The sequence below is a fragment of the Falco biarmicus genome, chromosome 8, assembly GCF_023638135.1.
Source record: "Falco biarmicus isolate bFalBia1 chromosome 8, bFalBia1.pri, whole genome shotgun sequence".
NCBI lineage: Eukaryota > Metazoa > Chordata > Aves > Falconiformes > Falconidae > Falco > Falco biarmicus.
Window position 1 is genome coordinate 12,111,936 of NC_079295.1, and position 24,468 is coordinate 12,136,403.

Genomic DNA, 24,468 nt, shown 5'->3' on the forward strand with positions numbered 1-24,468 from the left:
CACATAAATCACATAAATGGTCCCTAATGGATAGGTGGCAATAAAAGGTGACTGTTGCCCAAGATGTGGGGAGGATGGTTAGGTCTCTGCTCCAAAAGGCTCCTTGTCGTTGGTTAGGGAATGCATTGCTACTGTACTCATCAGAGGCAGAGAAGCTGAGAGAAAGCTAGCTGCAGTGTGACAGCCGTGACAGCATGGCCCACAGAAAGCTTTATGTGTGCAGATCAGGCTGAAGGGACACAGAGGAAAACAGGGAGTATTAAAAGCATTGACTGCACTTAAATTCTAGAAAACAAACACCATTGCACCAGAGAGAAACTACTTTGCACCCTCATTTTCTCCTTTTAACAGAAATGGCACCATTTGTGCAATCTACTGGCTACCAGCTTGGGCCAAAAAAGCAGAAGTCCTAAAATCCCACAAGCTGTGGATTATCATCCACTTTCTCTAACCACAGCTAAAAAAAGAGAAAGAATGACTGCGAACTCCCACGCTGGCAAACACAGTTAAAATGCCGGGCTCTTTTAGAACACCATTTGTGCTTTTTGACTGGGGATATCATCAGCTTTGAGATCTCCCCACCCAAGATGGAACGAGCTAAAATCTAAGATGACACAAAGTTCCTTGCTGTGGATAAATGGTTGATGAATGTGAATGATAATATCACTGAATTTATCCAAAAATTCCAGATAAAACTCTGTAGGCTCAGGAGATCTTATACTGGAATTTGCACACAAAACTCCCATAGAAGTTACTGTGAGTTACTTGGGTAGTGACAAAGCCTGCTACTCTAAGAGTGGGTTTGAAAATAAATACATAAATAAAAAATGGTCTTCTCAAACATATGTTCTAGACTGAGCTGTGCTGAAATGGGTTAACTAGCCTATCTAACACCAGCTGAAGTTCCCAAACCATTTGCAGTCAGCTTTGCATCTCCAGGGAAAATTATAAGTGATTGTCAGAAAAGCTAACAGTTGATTGCCATAAGGGAAATATTTTATTTTCCTCAATAACAAAACCTGGGATATGAAAAGTTGGGTGCCTAAAATAATGGTCTGTAGTATCTCTAGAATTGAAAACTTCCATGTTTTTGGTTTTTGGGGTTTTTTTGGGGTTTTTTTCTCCATACAAAGTTAAAAGCAGCACTCAATGGCCGTTTTCTCTAATAGGCTCTTGCATAATGTGACCTTAATGTTTCTTCTGCCTACGCATCACAGAATAATTCCTCCTCCTTCTATCCCATAAACAAGTCTGGAAAGCTATTAATCAGTTACATCTCTGTCTGGCACAAAAGCACAAATTCTGTTGACCTTCATTACCCAGCATATTCTTAGTTCCAAGCCTAACTACTTAACTGAAATGAATTCTAAACCCTGGTATTATCCTGCTTTTGGACGCAGTCATTTATTACATGGTAAAAATATCAAGAAAGTGTTTAGGAAGATTTCTGCTGAATTTATCCCTGTTTTTTAAAATTGGCCTTCTTGCATACCTGGGGGCTGAGTCACTTCATCATAGGTCATCTAAAGCCTTTGAAATAAATTTCATAACTTAATTACAGTAATGCTCAGCCAAATCAGCCTGTCAAGCACAACTGTCATCAGCAAAATATGATCTAAGTGTCATTAACAAAAACTGGAATAGCAGGGCTAAAGCCTTCGTGTTCACTTGGAAATTTAACTTCTCATTCTTTCTTTATAATTTTTATCCTGATTTCCTAATGAAATCAGGCTTATAAGATGAAACTGCATGTTTGCCACTCAGTTCTTGTCTCATGCCATTCCCACCACCTCTAAAGAGCTGATGGTCACCTTCAACCCAATTTGACAAAAGATAACTGAGTGCCTGTGTATTTTGTGAAACAACAGACTGAAGGCAGCATTAAACCACATTAGTCATAAGAAAATCCACACAAGAGTGAACCACTGGAAATCAGGTTTCATGGGCTCTGCTATTCACAAAATTAGTTGTCACCTATCAGTCATTTAGCTTACTATTCATGTCAGGATTTGTCTGTGCCTCTCAGTCTCACAGAGACTTTCTTTCCTCACTTCTTTTGTCTCTTTTCTTTCTCCCCCCAAGTCCCTTCAATTCTGTTGTTTAACTCAAACGAAAAATCTGCAAGTTTTAAGCTCCAGCAAATTCTCTGTAAACCATCCTTTTCCTGTCTTCTATCTGCCTTGTTCAGTTCTCTGTCAACTGGCCCTCCTAATCAGCTAGGTAGCACATGAGCTGTCACCTCCTGCAGTCCATCTCCCACCCCTCTCAGGTCCCCCACACTAGTTTCTCAATCCATCTGCTACCCTCTTCTCTATTCTGAAACTTTCTTGAACTTCCAGTGCATGTGCTTCCACAGTCTTACCTTCTTAATCAACCCATTTGAGCGCCCTGCCCATCTTCCATTCACCAGACAAGGGCTCCTTTCTCCCCGTCAGAGATCCACTTGAGCCACTGCCCCACCCTGCCTCTCCTCAGACAGGCTCAGAGCCCAATGACTTTGGTGGCCATGGCTCCTTCTCCACAGTGTGTTGTCCACTTACCACAAGAGGCTCAGTACGTGGCCTGGGCATGTAGGGAAAGGTCTCTCGGAGAAAAGTGGTTATCTCCAGGAGAAGCTGACAGGCCGCCATTTTCAGTGCAAAAGGACAACAACATTTGGTAGGGTTCACAGTGCCTGGGAAAAAAATATTTCTATGGTGAGCAAGGGGATTACACAGAATCCGGAACCAAGAGGTGATTGACATTTTCACATATGGTCCACAATGCAAGCTGCACTAAAAACAAGGAGAACCCAGACTTCTCTCTATGCTACTATTCCTACACTAAAAGTAACAGTCAAACAAGTATGAATCCATGTATTTACCAGCATATGCAACAGTACTAACACACTGTAGTGTACTATAGCATGTATTATATTTTGTTATAGTGAAGTAACACTGTAGTGTACTATAGTATATATTATAGTGTATTACGGTGAGGTACCTACTAAACTAACATGATCTTACAGCATTTTATATACACCTCTTTTAAAACTTATACAAGTTAACAGGTAGACACCCTTCTTCCTGTTTACAGTTTTGCATTCAGCCAAATATGCAGTTCTAGAAAAGAGTCACTTTCAAATATAGGAAAATTTCTCAAAACACATGGAATTATGACTAGCCAGCAAAGAGGTACTGTGCCTGTTATTAATTACTACCCTGATAACTGGAAAAGACAGCCTCCTTTGAAGTCAGGCTTCTTTATTTGTGCAGCGAATCCAAGTGCTATTTAGAGATAATCAAGGAAAAAATATTCAAAGTGCTTAATCAAATTATCCATTCAAATGCTTAACATAAAACAAAACTGGGAAAGCGAAGCAGGATTATCAAAATAGTTGGAGTTTTGTCTCAACTGCATCTAAACAATCAGCTTCAAAAGCCTTATACTTTGTAACCCATCTAATGCCATTCAAAGCTTGAGAAGTATAAAGGTTTCTTCAGTGCTTGATCAATTTGAAAAATAATGTTTAGGATAATGGACAGGGAAAAAAAATAATAAAAATAAAATTAGTTGTAAAATCAACTGACCACACCCATTTTTTAATAATGCCTGATATTACCATCTACATACATTTCTGAGATATTTGTGTTTTCACTTGCTTTCCCCATGTATGATCTAATTACTTTTGGCAAAGAAACAGTCTGAACCAAGCAAGTGAGAGGACACTGCATGGATCAGTTAAAACCACATTAACTCTGTGATGCTTGCTAATTCCTCTGTATGCATTACCAGTAATGAATTATGTATGGACTTTGTAGGGACTAAAATAATCTGAACTATCAGATACAGATGAGACGTACAGTGTAACGGAATATCCAACTGCATATTTTATTCTTCTCAGTCTACTCCCAACAGCACACAGGTCAGCTTTTGGAAAGTCTCTGCCTTCATCAGGAATGCAAATCAGTTATTTTCAGACCCTGGCTTTCAGGAGAGTACTTAAGCTTTTAAATGGCTTGCTAGACCACAACCTGTTCTCTCTGTTTACTTCTTTTAGGCAACCCTTTAAAAAAGCAGTTCCACACCCCCTTGAGTGCCTAGTATCTGTGGCTGAACAGGGACAAGAAAGTCTATTCTGTCACTCAGTCATGGAAATGCAGTTGTTCATTCATGGTGCAGAAAAGGGGAAATTTCGGGTGCACCCACCTCCTGCTTTAGATATATCTCCTAGAGGGCAAATAAAATACCCAGAACAGCCACCCACATTCACGTAGCTAGCACTAGCACACTACAGTGGCACATATGAAGGTCTAGCTTAGGGCCAATACCTTCTCTTGAGATTGTTTCCCACAAGTGCCATTCCACTGCTCCCAGCTACTCCTCTCTACTCCAAAGTGGGCCTGTATGCAGTAAGAACAAACCCAGAACCACAGAAAAAGAAACCAGAAGATAAAACAGTGCTAGCACACTACATCAATGGTGAACAACAGTACATGTACACAGGAACCTGTACGTTACAGCACACACATATATACAAATGACATCTGGAGAGGACATAAACTTTGATACCACCTTCACCTACATCTACAACAGTATGTGCTTGACTTAATTTGTTTTAATTCACAGTGTTTTTTATAATTTGCATGCCTATCTAGACTTTCAGAATCAGTGATCTGTCACCCCTCCCACCCATACATGCACACAGGCACAACTGTGTGTGTTTTACTCATCTTGTTACACAGATTTTTAATGATACTTTTTATACCACTGTACTGTATTTCTGTCTGAGAATCAGGCAAATATACTGAAGTCAAGATTTAAAAGCCTCTGGCAGAGCTGTGCCAATTCACATCAGGTAAGGAGATGACTCTTCAATCTTAAGAAACAGAAAAGCAGCTAATCTTATACAAATGTTCTGGCAGAAATAACTGGGAAGAATGGGAGTCTGAAGCACTTTTGGCACTTGGGTGACAGAAATTCGACTCAAGAAATAAATTTTTACCCTGCTTATAATTGCAGTTGCCAGTATACATACATATATTTGCTAGCCCTTGTACTTGTGGGGGACTTCAATCTACCAGATGTCCACTGGAAATACAACACAACAGAGAGGAAACAGCCTGGGGAGGTTCCTGGAGTGTGTGGAAGATACTCCCTGACACAGCTGGGCAGGGAGCCAGCCTGGGGAGATGCCCTGCGGGACCTGCCGTTTGCAGACGGGGAAGGACTGGTGGGTGATGTGGTGGTCGGAGGACATCTTGGGCATAGTGATCATGAGATGAGAAAGGTTTCAATTCTTGGAGAAGTTAAGGAGGGTGCTCAGCAGAACCGCTGCCTTGCGCTTCCGGAGTGCTGACTTTGGCCTGTATAAGAGCCTGGTTGGCAGAGCCCCGCGGGAGATAGCTCTGAAGGGCCAAGTGGTCCAGGAAAGCTGGACATTCTTCAGGAAGGAAATCTTAAAGGCACAGGAGCGAGCTGTCCCTGTGTGCCGAAAGACAAGCCAGCAGGGGAGAAGACTGGTCTGACCAAACAGAGAGCTTTGGCTGGAACTCGGGGAAAGAAGGAGTTTACCACCTTTGGAAGAAGGGTCAGGCACCTCTGGAGGACTGTAAGGATGTCACGAGGTTATGCAGGGCAAAGATCAGAAAGGCGAAAGCCCAGCTAGAGCTCAGGCTGTCACTGCCATAAAAGATAACAAAGAATGTTTTTACAAATCCATTAGAAAAAAATGAGGGCCAAGGATAATCTGCATCCTTTATTGGATGTGGGTATGGGAAACATAGTGACAAAGGCTGAGGTTCTTAATGCTTTGCCTCAGTGTTTAACAGCAGGGCCAGTTACCCTCAGGGTACTCAGCCCCTTGAACTGGAAGATAAGCATGAGGGGCAGAATGAAGCCCCCACAGTCCAGGAGGAAATGGTCAGTTACCTGCTGCTCCACTTGGACACACACAAGTCTATGGGTCGGGATAGGATCCACCTGAGGTTACCGAGAGAGCTGGCAGAGGAGCTCACCAAGCCGCTCTCCATCATTTATAACAGTTCTGGCAAACTGGAGAGGTCCCAGAAGACTGGACATTAGCCAATGTGATGCCCATCTACAAGAAGGGCTGGAAGGAGGATCTGGAGAACTACAGGCCTGACACCCTGACCTTGGTGCTGGTGAAGTTTATGGAGCAGACCATCCTGAGCACCATCATGTAGCACATGCAGGACAACCAGGGCATAAAGCCCAGCCAGCATGGGTTTATGAAAGGCAGGTCCTGCTTGACAAACCTGATCTCCTTCTATGACAAGGTGACCCACCTAGTGGATGCGGGATAGGCTGTGGATTTTGTCTACCTAGAGTTCAGTAAAGCCTTTGATACCATCTCCCATGGCATTCTCCTGGAGAAACAAGTTGCTTATGGCTTGGACAGGTGTACTGTTTTCTGGGTAAAAACCTGGCTGAATGGCTGAGCCCAGAGAGTGGTGGTGAATGGAGTTAAAGCCAGTGGGCAAGCCGGTCACAAGTGGTGTTCCCCAGGGCTCAGTATAGGGCCCAGTTCTGTTTAGTATCTTTATCAGCGATCTGGATGAGGGGACTGAGTGCACCCTCAGTGAGTTTGCAGATGACACCAAGTTGTGGGGGAGTGTTGATCTGCTGGAGGGCAGGCAGGCTCTGCAGAGGGATCTGGACCCATGGGCCAAGGCCAGTTGTACAAGGTTCAAGAAAGCTCAGTGCTGGGTCCTGCACTTGGGTCACAATAACCTCACGCAGCGCTGCAGGCTTGGGGAAGAGCAGCTGGAAAGCTGCCTGGTGGAAAATGACCTGAGGGCGCTGGTTGATGTCTGGCTGAACATTGGCCAGCAGTGTGCCCAGGTGACCAAGAAGGCCAACAGCATCCTGGCTTGTACAAGAAACAGTGTGGCCAGCAGGACCAGGGAAGCGATTGTCCCTCTGTACCTGGTTGGCACTGGTGAGGCCGCACCTCAAATACCATGTTCAGTTTTGGGCTCCTCACTACAAGAGGGACGTTGAGGTGCTAAAGTGTGTCCAGAGAAGGGCAACGGAGCTGGGGAAGTGTCTGGAGCACAAGTCAGATGAGGAGTGGCCGAGGGAACTGCAGGTGTTTAGTCTGGAGAAAAAGGATTCAGGGGGGACCTTATCACTCTCTACAACTACCTGAAATGAGGTTGTAGGCAGGTGGGGGTTGGTCTCTTCTCCCACATAACAATTGACAGGACGAGAGGAAAGGGCTTGAAGTTATATCAGGGGAGGTTTAGATTGGATATTAGGAAAAATTTCTTCACTGAAATGGTGGTCAAGCTTTGGAACAGGCTGCCCAGGGAGGTGGTGGAATCACAAACTCTGGAGGTGTTTAAAAAAAATGTGTAGATGCAGTGCTTGGGGACATGGTTTAGTGCTGGACTTTGCAGTCCTGGGTTAACGGTTGGACTTAATGATCTCAAAGGTCTTTTCCAACCTAAATGATTCTATGATTTATACAGGAACTGCAACTCACTGTCCGGTTTCCTGCCCTTTTCCTTCAGTTTCTCAGTGCTGCTACCCATCTGTCATGTTGTACATCTAGGCACGGAAAGAACAGGGGAGAAAGCTGGGGTGAAGGTGAGGGACTGGGAAATACAGCTGGGTGGCAAGAGGATGAAAAGAGAAGAAAAATTAAGTGCTCCTAAAACAGAGGTTCTTACAAGCGGGGGTTCTTGTAGTAAAGGGAGTCTCCTTACTGTCATCTAAAAAGTCTTCTTCCTCATCCTCCTTTCTCAGGCGCCTCTTGGTCTCCTCATCATAAATGAGGCCCAGCAGGTTGGCAGGGCTCTCACTCTCAGCATGGCACAGCTCGTTGAGGCGGACGCCGATTGCCTGCAGACAGGTAGGAAGAGAAAGCACAAGGAGGTGAGAATTTCAGGCCAACTCACTGGTGGTCAAGGGCTTGGCCCATGCAGGCTGTGGAGATGTTCCAGCCAGAACAGAATGTCCTGGCTTTATCATCTGTGAAGTACAGTAAAGTAGAGAAAGAGATGAAAGAAGATTAATTACTATGAAGACCATAATTTATTTCCCCATTTTTTAATCCAAAATTTGCAAACAGTGTCAATTTTCAGGGTGAAATTTTTTGCAGATTTGGTTAGATAACAACACAAACACCCAACCTACATGATAGGGAGGAGGAGATTACGCCATTATTTTGCATGCATTTCTTCCACTTTTTTTTCTCCCCTTGATATGTGTGTTCCACACTTTTGCTAAGCCTTTCCACTCAGAGTGTACGCCTTCTGTTTAAGAAACTATCCTGTGACTTAGGAATCCAATAACAGCCCCTGTTTCCTCCACAAAACTGCTGAATGCCCATGGGAAAGCCTGCTTCTATCTTTAAAGGAGATGCACTTTCCAAAAAGTGAACTAAGAATATGCTTATAAAAGCTGGGAGCATGCATGGGCAATGATGTAGAGGGAATCCATGTAAAGAACACAGACAGACACATTTCCACTGAATACTGTTACATTTTCCAGAAAGGCACTGATGGTTTATTTGTGGCTGTCTGCCAGCATCATTATCAGCATGTAAACCACTCTCATGGTGCTATCAGTAAAGCTACAGATAAGGGTGTGTTAGCAAGAAGAATGCATTCCTCCTAAAACATTTCAGAGCTATTAAGGATTTCCTTAACTTTCTTTACTGCAGGTAGGTGAAGAGAACATAGTATGTAAAACTTTGTTCTGTGAAATCTGTAAGGGAGGATACGTGTTTAATTACAGAATTTTTATCAGTACTTGTCTTTTGGCTTTTTTGATTTTGGGATAGTTTCAGAGGAAGATACTAAAAGAACTTCTGAATCTTCTAAAGTCAGAACTGACAGTCATGCCAGCACTATATAGTTTTGCTGTCTCGGCTGAAGTGACGCAGAAATACATAAACAGGCACTTATTATAGCTGCTCTTCCTTGCTACTAAGCAGTCCTTTTGAAATCCAGCAACTATGAAGAGGGTAGACTCTTGCTACACAAAGAAAATAAGGTGATATTGTTGTGGTTTGCAAGCTGATGCAAATAGTTGCTAATCTCAGCTGTCTGTGAGCTTGCACATTGCTAAATAAACTCCACATTTCCCTCAATTTTTTCATGTTTCAGGCTTTTAAAGGAAGAAATGTACTGCATGCCTCTCCACAAAGTAGTACTTTATCACATATTATTTACACTGTGTTGTCCACCCTAATATTAAAGCAATCATACATAATCCCACAGCTTCCTACCTAATGAGCACTGAATTCCTGAAGTATTATCTGCATGAATTATGCTTGGTTTTCCTAGCAAACAGAGAGCATGCCACACTTAAAAAGAAAATGCATCTTAACAGTAGCAGCCAAAGGCAGTGACAGACTAACCTAATTAGAATAGATTTAAGATTGTGTTGTTTCAAAAAGGAGCATAACAAGTGAGGTTGGTTGATTCAGTAGGCTTTATCACTATTAGGAGCAGTCCAAACCTTACCTCAGGTAGAAAGGGTTTACCACTGTTATTCTCCAATGAGTATTAGGGAGGCTGAATTAAAGGAGTTGTGTGGGGAAAAAAATGTTTTACATTTATTCTTGATCTCACTAAACTTTGACAATAGCATTCTATATCACAATTAATGAGCACTGATAGACAAGGAAGAATCCCTAATGAGCACAAATTTCCAGCCTTATTTACTGCAAGGAAAAGAAAAAAAAAAAAAAAAAAGAAAAAAGAACAAGGCCTCAGTGCATTCAGAGATTAATATAGTCTTTTCTCTTTGTCCAAGAATCTTCCTTCCACAGCAGCAGCTCTGCTGCCACTAAGCAGCAAGGATGGTGTGCTGTAGTGCTGACTAGGACCTGGCAGCATGAAGGCAGAGATGGGCTGGGTGAGGTAGCCCGTCTTCTTGGCACTGGAACTGCTTAGGAGCTATATGAGTGCAGTCATACCGCCCTTCATGCTGATACTACCCATGGTGAAATGGGCAGGTTAACACACAGAAATGGCAGCATGTTCTACAGCAGGTGCCTGTACTACAGCAACAGAGAGCTGTTTCTCCTTATAGTTCAGCCTATCTGGTTGGAATCTGGTCAGAGCCAACAAAAGCAGCCACCTGAGGAGCACAGCTTGCAGGGTTCCAGCCCTACGGGCTTGGCTGGTGGCTGCCACTTATACTCGCAGCCAGCTTAATTTGAATCAGCTTCTGGGAGGAGAAGCAGTGCCAGAGGACCAGCCTTGCCCATTATTCAGCATAAAGGACATAAAGGAATTGCACCTCAGCAGTGTTTGGTGCAGACCAATCCTGAAGCATGAGCTTGATTGGGGGCTAGTGATGCTGTGGGTAACTGTACTGTCCTAGACTCCAGTGAGAAGAAACACAAATATTAATGAGGGGCAGGACACCTTGCAGTAAAAAGAGAAGAAATGTGCACTGTAAAGACTACTTTCCAATTCTTCTCCTCCCTTACAGTAAAAGTAAAAGTAAGGCTTTTCCCTTCTGGGACATTCCTAAGCAGCCACCAAACATATGCTATTCCTAGCAGGCAGAATGTATCCAGGTAAGTCTTACGATGCCATTAAAGTTAAGGGGAAAAGAATTACACCAAGTTGCCTGCCATCACATTTCCCTGGGTCCTTTCTTGTGACCTTGCATCATGAAGTTGTACTTTTAACGTTTTAAAAAGAAAACCTTTCTGGAATTTTTCCAGCTCAGGCTATTTCAGTCTCTAAAAATGGCAGCTAAGGTGGAATCTAACTGGCTTTACCAGTTCCTGACGTGCTTGCTCCGATTTTTCTCAGACTCTGAAAAAAAGGAATGTCTAGAAGCATGGAATCCACAAACAGAGATAGTCTTGACTGTCAGCAACACATGCAAAAATACAAGGACTATGTAATCCTATGTTCTCCACTGAGAAAGAGTTCTCAAAGGAGCTAGGCTAAGGTGATGACCTCACAGAAAGCAAATACTTTCACACTATGTACTTTTCCAAGGAACTTTGGTATTAGTGCTGTTATTAAGATAGTCACTTGTGTTTGATACGTAACAAGAGAGTATGGTGCCCTGGTAGCATTCCCTGAGTTAGCTTTAGAGATGGAAGGAGAAGAGCTGCCAAGAGACAAAGCATGTTAGCCTGGGTGCTCAGATGCTAGCTAGGTTCTCCCTCTGGGCTGCGTTTTGCAGTGGGAATGTACTGACATGGTCAGCACCAGCTCAAGGTTCCCTACAGTGTGCTCCACTGAGAAGCATGCATTGGCTTAACCTAAGAGAATACAGGTCAGCAAGGCTTTTTTGGCATGGCTTATGTAAGTACTCCAAGACTGCAGAATACATAGAATACATGTTTTTCGAATTCCCCTAAGCCTTGGATTTTTTGTCTCTTTTTCTCATTTTTTTTTTTTTTTTTTTTTTTTAATCACGCTCACTGTAAAAATCTCTGGGTTTGTGAGAAGAGGTCAGAGGCATAAAGCTTGCTTCCAGACAGACATATGTAACAGGCACCATAGAGGTCAAAGAAACTTCTCCCACTTTTTTGAATTGTGTGAAATTACTTGCAATAAGTGTCAGGCCTTCAGCAGGTATACCCTGGTGGGTTTCCAAAGGAATTGCAAGTAGCACTGACAGGGCCAAACAGCGCAGTTGCCTGGTTCATGTAATCAAATAAAACTTGAAGAAGCCAAGCTCAAAGCAAACAGAGAAAGTTCCTTAGATGACATGTAGTAGCCCTGTAGAATTCCTTGCCAAAGAATGATGAGTGCTAACAGTTTATGTGGGTGCAAAGAGAGACTGAGTAAGTATGTCAAAGAGAAATCTATTACTAAATATACAGTAGCACATCCAGCTCAAGAAGCCCTAGGCTAAAAATATTTCAAAGCTAGAAAAAAGCAAGTAGTATCACACACCCTGCTTTTACTGTTCCTTAGGCATTCACATATGACAAGTGCTGGAAATGGCAGAGCGGACCAAGTGGATCCTCAGAGGCAACAAAGCAGGGGGAGTGGAGGGGAGGGAAGGGCACACTGTTGTGTCCTAACAAAGTCTGTTCCTATTAGGAGAAGAACTAATTCTGGCAGGCTGCAAAGTCAAGTTGGAAGGGAGGCTTATGAGTCCCCATTTTACTGGAACTGAAATTCTGTATAGGATCCAATTATCTTCACATTTGGCTATATTTTTTAATGTAAGTAGAAGAGAAACAAACACTTACATCTCCCCACTGGTAGAAAAGCTTAGCTGCATTCCACTGCAGCTTCTGGTTCCTTTTGTTGCCCACAATAGGAGAACGTCCGCGGGACAGGCCTTTCTTAGTAATGTTCACATGGTGGCCCTTCATCCATTCAGGCCAGTTGCCACGATTACAGCGGTGAACAAAGCGTGCACACTCGAGGAACAGGGCTGCTCTCGCCACTACAGGAGCTTCCTGCAATGATTGCAAAAAAGCACCTTAAATACAAACACATTGGAAAAACTCCCTGAACATTAGAGGACTTTGTGTTTCAATCAATTGGTTTGCAAGCTTGCCATGGAGTTGCACAGACTGAGCAATCTCTCCATCAAAAACTGAAAACAGGATCTCTGACGTAAGTCTCATCCTCTTGAGCTAATAAAACCAAGGCTCATAAGTACTGAACAGTTACACTTAGTCCAGCCACTAGACAGGCAGAAAGAGCCACATTATAATCCTATAAACAACCTTGTATCACTGCCCCCTGTAATGCTTTCTTTCAGAAACCACATGACTTCCAAAAAGCAGAAGCATGCATCTGACACTAACTGGAGGAATGCATCAAGTTTTCTTTTCACCTTTGCTAGTAGGGCTGTAAATATTGCAAGTGCAAATGGCAGCACGGCCACATGAATCCTGGCATTTGTCATGTTAAGTTCTGCTTGCACACCTTCGGGGTGGAAGCATGAATGGAGGCTTGCTGAAACTAGCAAGAGTGCTATTTTGCACTTATAACAAGCAGATATGAGGAGAGATGTCCATTACTGGCATAAGTCAACAAAATTGTGCTGGCCTAACTTCAATGGCCTTAGCAAGCATCAGACAATTTAGCACTGAAACAACATCAGGCAGCTGAGTTTTGAAGTGATTGACTATTTTCCAGAGGAAAATCCTCCTGCCCTCAGCAAAATTATATTGATTGTATTAAATCACCCAACAGGACCCATGTTAGACCAATAAAGAATGCTTCTGAAACTCTCAAGTACGTTCAAAAATGGACACTGCAATTTGTTTCCTAACGGGTATAACTTAGACTCAGGAACAAGCTTTCTTCCCAGCAGTCTACAACTCTGCAAAAATAACATCTTTACAGAATGGAAAGCGACTAAAAGCAAATGGTTCTCCTCATTTCCATTTAACTTCCACCCTCTTTTCCTGCAGTTTTCACAAGCAAAACCCCGTGTGGCCAGCAGGTTGTAAAACTAAGAATAAAACAATGCCCACAATTTTCAAGTTGGCTTTGAAAGATTCCCTAACAGGGATTTCACAGGACAGAAACATGTGTATTCCACATATTTAGATGCTGACAGCTTTAATGAGATAATTTAAACAGATCACCATCTACTTATAAGGGGAGGTTCCTCATCTGTGGTCCATAAATAACAGACAGGTCCTGAGACCATGGGGATGGTCTATAGAACGTTATTAAATAGTGCTTCTAAGAGTGCTTTAATCAAAAGGAGAAAGCAAGAAATTTTGGACCAATATTCCAAAAGTTTGGGAATTGATTTAAGAAATTCTGTATTGCAGCTAAAATTATAGCCAGAAAGTACTGCTAACAGGACTGAAAAAAGTCAAGCCTTTTAGGGGACTGTCAAAAAAAAAAAAAAAAAAAAAAAAAAAAAAGAGAGAGACTTATGTTTTTTATAGATTAACAAGAAAATGTGTATTAATTGCTTCCTGACACAACATCCTGTTGCAGCTTTTTGCTCATATTTTATTTCAGTGTTGGAAGAAAATAGAAATCTTTTAGAAATTCTCTTAGAAGGCAGAAATCTGAAGCCAGACACTTACTGACAAACAGAAACAAAACTAATCACCTAGCACCTGGAAAAACCATTACAAATTACACGTTGCTCACATGCAATATGAAACACAATAGGAGAGGATTTCATTCTTTTATTTTCACAGAGTAAAACCTTAACCATGGAGACATAAATGAAAAGATGAAGCCCCAGACTTAGTCTCCTGTTTTAGTTCACCACTGGTAAAGTAGAAATTTCTTAGCATATATGAATCTTGTAAAAATATTCGTTGTAAAAATGAATGAAGCAGTCAACTACTGTAACTAAAGGATGATATGTAGGAATTGGGGGTGGGGGGTGGGGGGGTGGTAAAGGGGAGGAGCTGGAGTTCCAAATTAAAAATCACTGAAAAGACTTCCTGCACAAAGGAGGACTTTCTGAATATCATGGGGCACAAGCTCCCTGCGATTGCTTACCTGAGGATCAGAGAAACCTGAAGCAGCAGCAAGAGAAAGATGAAGATGTGACAGAATGGACAGGATGGATTCACACCACAGAGAAACACATCACAAATGGAGAGAAATGAATCAGGCAGGTGATGCATAGCTGAAAAGAACACAAGTTACCATAGTCACTGTCAAAACTTAACACAGCAGCAATTCTCTCACAAGCCTGCCCATGCCTGTGAAACTGTTCACAAGTCAACTTTTAACATTAGGTCTACTGTATCACTTTGCCTTTTGAAAATTTTCCCATATAAATTGACATGAATAAGAACCACCTTTTTTAAATAAAATTTCAAGTACTCCCATTGGAGCTTTTCAACAGATTACCTGATTTGTACTAATAACAGTAAAAGCAATGGCCTGAGTGGGATGGACCAAATACAGAATGGATTTGGAATTTTACAGCATCACATTACTGTTCAAGTAAAGCTGATTCTGTAGAGTTTTATGACTGCAGAACATTTAAGTCTAGCTTTGTTTCCAAGGATAATCAATTATATAAGACTAATCAACCAGTGGTAATTTTCTTGTGCCCCTTCTTATATTCCACAGGCAATTTGAGCAAAATTAATTTCCACTGGTCTCTGCAAGATAAAAAAAAAAAAAAAAAGGGCACAAATTAGCAACAATCTACTTTTAAGAGTAAATAAAGTAAATTCAAGGACAGTCAAATGGTGCTGACTAGATAGCTCTGCTTTGTCTAGCCACAGGATAAGTCTGACATGAGGAGAAGTTTAGCAGGTATATGAAGATAGGTTGTGGGTAAATTATTAACCAATGTCTTGGAGAATTGCCTCGGAAAATTAGCTCCAATCTCTGATTACATCTCAAAACGGTCAAGTACAATCCATGACACAGGTCTTTGTTTCTGTTTCCAATCCTCTACTTTGGGAACTTGTTTGGAGTAATATCTGGTTTCCTTCCAGGTCATAAGACGTCCTATAGACAATATTTCTGGTATGGAAACAGGGACATGGGAACAACAGAGCCTGCCTAAGACCCTGAGTGACATGGAGTCAGGATACTGGCAAGTATTTGTGCACTTTAGACTTTGCTTCTGCCATCCCAATATTTAGTAGGTCCTCTCAAACATGACCCTGCCATAAAGCAGTGCCATTATGGCATTTCAGCAAGGATAAGAGAACGTGTTAGAACAGAGCAGCTCACACATCTTACTGGAGGTATTTAAAGGTGATAGGTTTCACACATTGCTAAATTGGTCAATTTAGTTTCTGTTTCCCGACCTGAGTCATTTACACTAGTCTAATTGGGATACTTAGGTAACATCTTTATCCAGTGCTAGACAGTTTATTGGGAACCCTCTGCAGAAACTTGACCACAGACTGAAATATCATATTACTTGCCTATCAACCTCCAAAGTTTCGTAAGAAGGGAAGTGAAATCAACTTTATTATTGCCAAGTCTGAATTTAAGCTGGCACCGTAAGGGTAAAGCTGTCTGCAATATATTATCAATTGTCACTGAATGTTTACAAAGCCGTAAATTGATTGTAGTTTTATAAAATTCAGTCAAGGATGGATGCTATTTCTAGGAAAATATGTTAACTACGTAGTTTCTAAACCTAAAGCAACACTCATTTTAACATATAAATAAATCACTACCGCTGTAAGGATTCATCAGCCTTTGTTTCACAGTTCTAATTTCTCTAAATCATTGTGGCAAACCTGTATAAACATCCAGGCTGATCAAAGATCTTGAAGTTGGTATAAGAATGGAATTCTGAAAATCTGCATGAAAAAGCATGCTCAAAATGTTTATGAAAGAACTGAAACCAGAGCTGTTTGTCTTTCATTTTTTAAAGGATAAAATTACTCAAGATTTTAACTTGTATGAAACCTGATTCAAACTATTACTTCAAAAGCCCAAAACCAGAAGTTGAAAAACCAGAATGTTTTCTGTTGGGTATGCTCTGTTGACATAAAATATGGGAAATTTCCATAACAACATACATTGTTATTAAGCAATACAGTGAGATGACAAGCTGTCATTTTTTGAAATCTGCATTGCATGTGACTTCTTGACTTTCCTATATCTCCAATACTTTGTAGACAAAATGCCAGCTGAGCAGACACTTGTAAGGAGTCTCCCAAGTCTGTAATTAGAGCAAGGCTTCTTTCATCTTTAGCTGCAGACCTTCTAGAAACTCTGATACCAAAGCCTTCTGAATCATTAAGCAGATAGGAAAGAGAGTCAAGACTCCATTTTGTAAAAGCCAGCTCTGGAAGTCGGAACAGACATCTTCAACAGTTCACTCTGATTGGTAGTTTTCAGTTAACTTCATACATGGGCACAGAGTAAGCTGGTCTGTAGCTTAAGCGTTAGGCAAATTTATAAAATAAACAAGAGGGTTACAGGCAATAGGACATAATTTTCAAACCCCTATTTTATCATCTGATTTATTAGTACACAGAGTAGCACATGCCCAGAAGCATCTTAATGACATACTTTTCAGCAATAAGCTCCTTCCTGCCCATACACCTTATGTTTCCTGTTTAGTTTAAAATTTGCAATGGGGCGGCAGCTTGGCAGCCTTAAATAACCAAGTTCTCTCTGTGCAGCACACCTGGTAGGAGTGACTATCTCCTCAACCCACCTTCTGAGCTCACTGCAACCCTGACTGCTAGGAACCACTTCTGACTGTGAGAGCACAGGACAGGCTTCCCTGTCAGCCACTGCTTCCATAGCTTCCAGCCAGAGGGACAACGATCTCCAACAGGAAGAGTGGGAAGTAGTGAAGAAAATACCTGTCTACTGGAAGATGAACACAGACCAGTCCAAATGGTAGAGCGAGATGTGAACTGATAGCAACAGTGACTTTGGGCCAATATTAATGCAGACTTGCTTGAACCTGCAGCTTAAGGATGCAAGGTTAAGAAGAAAGTATAAAGGAGTGGTGCACAGAGTGTATCGTCCCTACAACTATGCAGCGGAAAGGCAGCACAGCTCAGGGCACAGCACTAGCAGAACAGGAGAGTCCATGAGCCTGGCCTCTCCAGCAGAGAGCAAATAAACCGAATATAAGCATAAATGACATGACATTCAGAGAGGCAAGAGGTGGGGAGTGGGAAGACAAAGGGATAGAGAACGTATGGGTGCTCTATGAACACAGGCTTTCAATCTTTTTCAGTTTGTAGACATCCAAACGCTTACGGAAGGAAGCAGAAGAGCACTGTGCAGAGAAGTTACTAATCATTGGCTGGCTTTTCATAGCTTTTCATATTTGTCACGCTCTTGTGCTTGTCACATAAGCACCTCACAGAGCCCCACTGGCCTGTGAACCACAGGCTAAAGGACACTGTTTTAGAAATCAAGGAACTGTTAAAAAAACAGCAGCTGCAAGGAAAAGAAGGAGGGAGATACAGAAGAGACACTTGGTGTCAGGAAGGAGGGCCTGAATCGTATCACGTCTATGATTTGTATCTGCAAATTAGCAATAACTGCATTTAAAAGCATGCACACTCTGACATTTGAAGTTTTTTCCACTGACTGGCTCTGGTGACTAATAGTTCAATGTTGCCCAATATATTTATATCTCTGTCAGAACTCCTGAGTGGAATTCCTGTGCCTCTCCAAGTAGCTATCCAGTCTTCAATCCTTACTCTGTAGGTTATTATTGACACTAGGGGCAGAAGCAGAATGGCTATAAGCAAAATTTGAAGTCTTACAATAAATGCTTTATGCTGGCAATAGTATAGTTCTGGGGATCCATGTAAATAAAAAAAGATCCATTCTGTCTGCATACTCGTCCAGTCATAGTTGCCAAAACTCCACCTAATAACAATACCACCAGTTGGCATTGCTGTGACGCTTTACCTGCTTTCTGTGCAGGCATGAACAGAATTAGTGAATGACAACAGACCACCACATATGAACATGATCTCACTCAGCAGGTAAAAATACACCAACAAATGACTTACAAGATCTAGGGCTGCTGCCAAAATGGAGGCATCGGGGATAGTGCCTGGTTCACAGCAGTTCAGGAGAAACTGAAAGCGCTTCATGCCTTGACGGATTGCTCCCAGGTTCACAACGTTCTTGGGTTTTCCTCCTTCTTGGTTGGAGGTCAAGTGATCATCAAAGCTATGGCAACCTAAAGAGGTAGAAAGTACAGAGGGGATGCAGGGAGGGGTGGGGAGAAGGGAACACAGTTTCTCACCAACAAAAAAAGTGGAACAAAAATCCTGATGAATACAGTCTAAACCCCTTGCTCGCCTTGACGTGCTATCTTGAAGATAACAGGGGCATTTTTACAATATTAATGACTTCTGTGAAACAGACGTGCAGCAAGCTAGATTCTGGCCTTGGTCATACTGATGTCTGCCCAAAACAATTCCACCATATACTCCTTGTCAAAGCCCAGGACCTATTTCAACATAGGTGAACCAAGATATGGCCTTTCCTCCCCACCTCTTTAACGCATATAATCTTGCTTACTGTTTTTCCTGAATAATCTCCTAGCTTACTTCTCTGTTGCCTCAAAGTTTACCTTAAAGTGAGGCATGCAAAAACCTTATTTCTCATGTATCAATTTAGTAATATATCATCTACTAAGAGACAAAAATCAGTACCAAATATCAGAAATGTTCTCTGTGGAAGTCAAGTACTGTCCTTTTTTTCAGGCATACATCTTCCACAATTACCAAAACACCCAAAGTGAGACTGGACTCAACAACGAAGTATCATCATCATTCCAGCCTCTCTCTCTTGAAGTGTCTTGCACTCTTTGGGATGGAAAGCTCCCTAATAAGAGTTCCTTTTGAAATGAAGCTAGCACCCCACTCCAAGGTTTCCTTCAAGCACAATTTTAAACTCCAGGTATAGAGTTCACATGATAAATGAACTAATCCCAATGCAGATTGGAATGGACTCTTCCGAATGCAGAAGATCATTACGCAGTCATTACCGAGAGCTGAGAGAGGGGTAGAAAGACATATATGAAAAATCAGGAAAGTATTTTCAGGTCAAAACAAGAATAGTCAGCTCTGTGCTTTTTGTCTTTATCTATAATACTCTCCCTGTTTACATGTGAAAGTATAGAAGCTTACAGAATACTGAAGGATAAATATCTGAAGAAGAGAACACCAAGTAGAGAATTCAAGATGGGCTTTAAACATGGACCTGAAAGACTGGAAGCAAAATGTCAGCTCTATAGGACTTTGTGACTTCTCCTTCCTCAGGAAAAAAGAATGGCTGAAAATCTAAGTTCCTTTGAGATCGCATTCCCTAGAATTACTTGGAAAGCACTTATGCACCACAAACAATAGTCACAACAGAAAATGACAATGTAGATCTTCAAATTTCCCCTGAAGACAGAGGTATATCAAATTTAAGGGATTCTTTATGACACCTGTGGCTTTTCTCTCTTCTGTGAAGCTGTACATAGTTTTCCAGTAAACAAAATGTTCCTATATTGGGAAATATTTCATCAAAATGGCACAAACAAACAAACAAAGTAGAAAGAACAGGCAAAACAATCACATAAATGAGCGGGCACAAATACTCTTTTCTTCCAGCTCCTGTTTCCTTATAGCCTGTAGCATACTATCTGAGCCTTCCTGCTATGGCTGTTGTAACACTAACTCATTTGAGGTATAAACTAGTGTTTCCTATTCAGAGCCCTGTTAGGGCTGGGCCTGTATGAGGTAAAGAACAGAAACCTGACTTTCTGACCCAGAAAGGCATGCCTAAGGCATCTCCCTAACCCCTGCTATAAAGATCTAGCAGAGGTTTTGTCTATCTGGGTTCAGCGGTACTACCTAAGTCTATCACTTTGCTGCCCTTTGCCGTTCCAGCCTTGCACTTTGTTGAAGCATTACAAGAGAATCCTTCAGAGGTAGCTGGTGACTGTCCTCCACTATGCCCATCCTGGAGTAGCCTTGCTGTAATCACGGGAACCCTCACTGGCTTAATGTTAACATAACTCAGCCCTGGAGAAAATCTCATACAGAGAGCAGAGACCATTCCTAACATAGGGGGACAATGGACGTCCAAGCTCCTGCCCCCACAGTTACTTCGTGTGTGAACGTGAGATCACCGGTTAGAGCAAGCATGTGATGTGGTTCATCTGTGCTGTTGTGCCTTGGACACCCTGGCAACTTCTGCGGTCACTCACAATGTCTTCAGTAAGTGCCCAAAGGAATGTTAAGGGTCTCATGTAAACATACTGTAACTTACTTCTATGTATGTACTTTGTTCTTAGTATACATAAAAAGATCATAAAAAACAACATTTTGTTATGCATCAATGTGCATATATTAATGTGCATATATATATGTATACATACGCACACATACAGATATACACACACACTCTTACTTACATATCCAACACAGAATTTCCAGTGGTCTAGATGATACAATGAAGATCGCAATCCATAAATGATATGACAAATTGTTTTACGTTATTGTTTTTTACTGTAATGTATTTCTCATCTCTCTGTCAGTTTGGTTTACTGTGTTACAAAACCCAAAAACACAAGAGGAAACACCACATGTGAAAAGCATGAGCAAAGTAATGGCATAGCATCATGAATGACAAGAATGAGAAGGCAAAACCAGCTTTGGGGTCAGACCCTAACAGATTTAATAGCATGCCCATCCACCTACAACAGGCTTTTATTCTCTTCTCCATAAGCACATAAAACCTGCTGACCTTCGTGGAAGATACAGAAGCACTGGAAATTTGAAGGCTGTCAGTAATGTTGCTGTTCTGTGTTATAAACCGTCCTACACTGAAAAGGCCTCACGTCAATGTCACTGCACACATGCAAGTGCATGCACACACAGGCGTGTACAAGTACTCTACTATTTTTGCTAGTGATATGTGGCTTTCATTGCATACCAGAGATCCGTGTGGATGTGGTGATACAACTTCCTTAACTGTCACACGCTGCCTTAGAAACCTTAAATACCCTCCTTTCGCTTCAATTAACGATCAGGCAATAGCCCAGTCCTCCTCATCACCATCACTAGACAATTTGCTTGTTTCTCATACTAACATGCAAAGGTCTCTCTGTCTTTAACCCATTGCATCACTTTTATTATGGCATTTCTAGCACATGCTTATGTCAAAATCAAGCATGTGTCACGTACATCTCTTCTCTCACAGGCAGGTAAAAGATGTTTCAAGTTCCCCTCATTAATTACATAAATTCTGATGTTACTCACAGAAGGCTGAAGTACGGACAAAACTTCCAAAGTTCAAAAATCCAATACTAGTGTGTCATCTGAGTTTTGTATACATACAAGATGTGCCACACATACTGAACAAAGCTTTTGATGCTCACAGGGCCACGACTAAATCTGTGCCGTTGAAACAAGAATATGGGCACTCAAGGCAGAAGCAGACTCACAGTGGCATAAAACCAGCATTAGCAAGATGGAAAAAAAAAATTCCTACAAGAAAATACGAAGAACATCTCACATGACCACTGTAGAAACATCTGTGGCAGTCTATAAAAATCTGACTGCCCTCAGTTACTTGTTCCCAGCAAGAGCTGAGAGAAAATATGGTGGAAGTATTTCACACCTACTTCAGCACAAAGTATGTGATGAAGAAAACAATGCAGTTCCTTCCATCCTGGGGGTATTCAGCTACCAAGCTATAACAGACTTCTGAGCTGATGTATTCTCCTGCTAAAGGAATGATACATTCTACCTAGGAGCTAGTTGAAAACCACCACCAGTGTTTCTGCAGTGGTAGAATGATGACCAGTTTACACTGGCAAGATATGCTCATCCTTTGCTAGTGTCACTTGCCTGAACATGCCTTACATGCATTATACTGCAGGTCTGGGACAGATGATGGTGAAATACATAGAACGCAGTGTCAAAATATAATGTTAGAAAATAAAAGACATAATGCTACAGAAATCATGATGAAAAAGAAAATCTACTTTTTGTGTGTTTTTGGGAGTCAGGTTGTGTTTTCTTGAAAAAACAGTAACATAACTTCAAGATATAAGGTTGTCTCCCTGACAGCAAGGATGAGCTCTGAGCTGAGGACATGAGCATATGAATGCCTGCATGACATTTTAAGACAGAGTATATGATGACCTTGTATTATTCATAAAGGCACTTTTCAAGCATTGCTGATTTTGAAAATACATTGCAATTAAATATACTTCTGTGGAAAGGAAAAGTGGTGGTGGTGTTATGTTGTGTGCTAAGAAAAAGGGACAGCATCCCTAACGAATGGTATGCAGACACTAGACATGCAAACACAGAAGAAAAGAGATAATTATAACAAGGTTTGTGCAGGGTTTTCCATTTCTGTGCTGATCTTTGCTAAAACTGTCAAATGGTCACAAATTGGGAAAAAAAACAAAACAAACCAAACAAAAAACTGATGGAACACCCATTGTCATATTAGGCAATGAAAGATTTACACACCTAATTTTGAACTGAATAAGTGCTTTGAAGCAAGCATTAATTTTTCAAGTGTATTGATCAAATTCAAATTGGTTTAAAAAGCCCAAATGTTGTACTTGCGTAATTTATTTGGATAGTCTTGCTTTTTTAAAAAATTGTCTTTACTACAGTTTTTCTAAACCAAAACAAAAGAAAGAAGAAAGGGAAAGAAAACAGTTGCAAAGACTAAAAAAGTTGGAGAAGGCTAGAATGGATACAAAAACTATGGAGAAAACATGAAAAAAGGGAAAGGGGTAAAATACAGAAAGAAACATTTTTAAAAAAAAAAAAGTTAAAAGGAAAGGAAAAAGGAGACGAGAACCCTGATTTCTAACCATCTTTTTCTTCTGTGTGATGAAGCTTGGATGGGTGTCTTCGGCAGGTGCGCCATTTACCAAGACGCTTGAAGAAATTCTCCTCTTCGTCTCGCCCATTGTCCAGGCCACCTCCTGGCCCCCCTCCTTCTGACAGCTTCACTGCGCTGGTGAACTTCACCTGTGCAAAGACAGAGGGCCGGGTCAGGCTGTGCCATACCGCTATCTCTTGGTCTTCCTCGCTTAGGCATAAAGCATCTACAGAAAAGCTGTAACACGGCGGATCACCATAGCAACACAAGTGGGTCTGCACACATTTACGTACGCTGAAACACTTCGTCTTTTAAACTTTCTGCTTAAGTGATTGGTCTTTCGCAAGAGGCTGTAAGGGCACAAAGAAGGAAGGACAAGTGTGACCAACAATTAAAACTTAAGTGTGTTGACAGAGCCTGCATTTCTCAGTGAACCAAGGCAGACTGACAAATACAGTGTAGGTTTAACCTAGTCTTCACCGTGAGCTGCACAAGTCCATTATCAAATTCCCATAGCACTCTACTCTGAAGGCTTCTGTGACCGAGTCTCATTGGCTGCAGTGTCCACATTGAATAGAATGTTTCCTTGGACACCTAAAACCAGCCAGATCCTGTCCTTCCAAGCTCTCTGCAATCCAGCCTGACACATTTACCTTGGAACTTTGCCTGATGAAAGAGAGACGGTCAACAGAGCTGATATCTAGGAGATCTTCTACCCCATCAGCCAGGCCAGAGAGGGAGGAGCGCTTCAGCCAGTTCCCTGTTGCAGAATAAGCCACTCAGGACAATTCTGAAAATGCTTCCAAGCAGAACCTATTTATTAGCAATTGCACCGTATTTCTCCAAAGTGGCCATGCTAGGACATGGGAAAACAGGAGGAAAGGTGGAGGCAACCTTTTCATGTTACATGTATTTACCATGCAAGGCTAGGTCCTGGGACTTGTGAAGGATATATTCTTTGTCTATCAAACACTATTTGGAATATTTCTCTTCTGTAGAGAGGAACGACGCCTGTGAGATTAAGGTACTAGCCTACTACTTTGGAGACACAGATTCAATATTCTATTTTGCCACAGATATCCTCTGTTATCTTTGGCAAATTGCTTACATTTCCTTTTGCCTCAGCTCCCCATCTGTAAAACAGAGAGAGCAGCATTTCCCAGCTTTCCTTGGGAGAACATACGATATACTTGGACAATAAGGAACTGTGTTGCAATATTTCTTAAGACACATATCTATCTGT

The 24,468-nt window shown here is 41.6% G+C and overlaps 1 protein-coding gene across 1 annotated transcript in view; it reads right to left on the minus strand.

The window, feature by feature from the left end:
- UNC80 (unc-80 homolog, NALCN channel complex subunit) overlaps positions 1–24,468 on the minus strand; it is a 129,844-nt gene that overhangs the window by 66,069 nt on the left and 39,307 nt on the right. Inside the window, exons 20-25 of the mRNA XM_056348450.1 lie at positions 23,879–23,985; positions 23,215–23,374; positions 18,389–18,561; positions 12,182–12,394; positions 7,710–7,845; positions 2,541–2,674 (exon numbers count right to left, since the gene is read on the minus strand). Of these exons, the coding sequence (XP_056204425.1) occupies positions 2,541–2,674; positions 7,710–7,845; positions 12,182–12,394; positions 18,389–18,561; positions 23,215–23,374; positions 23,879–23,985 (923 nt within the window). The remainder of the gene's footprint in view (positions 1–2,540; positions 2,675–7,709; positions 7,846–12,181; positions 12,395–18,388; positions 18,562–23,214; positions 23,375–23,878; positions 23,986–24,468) is intronic.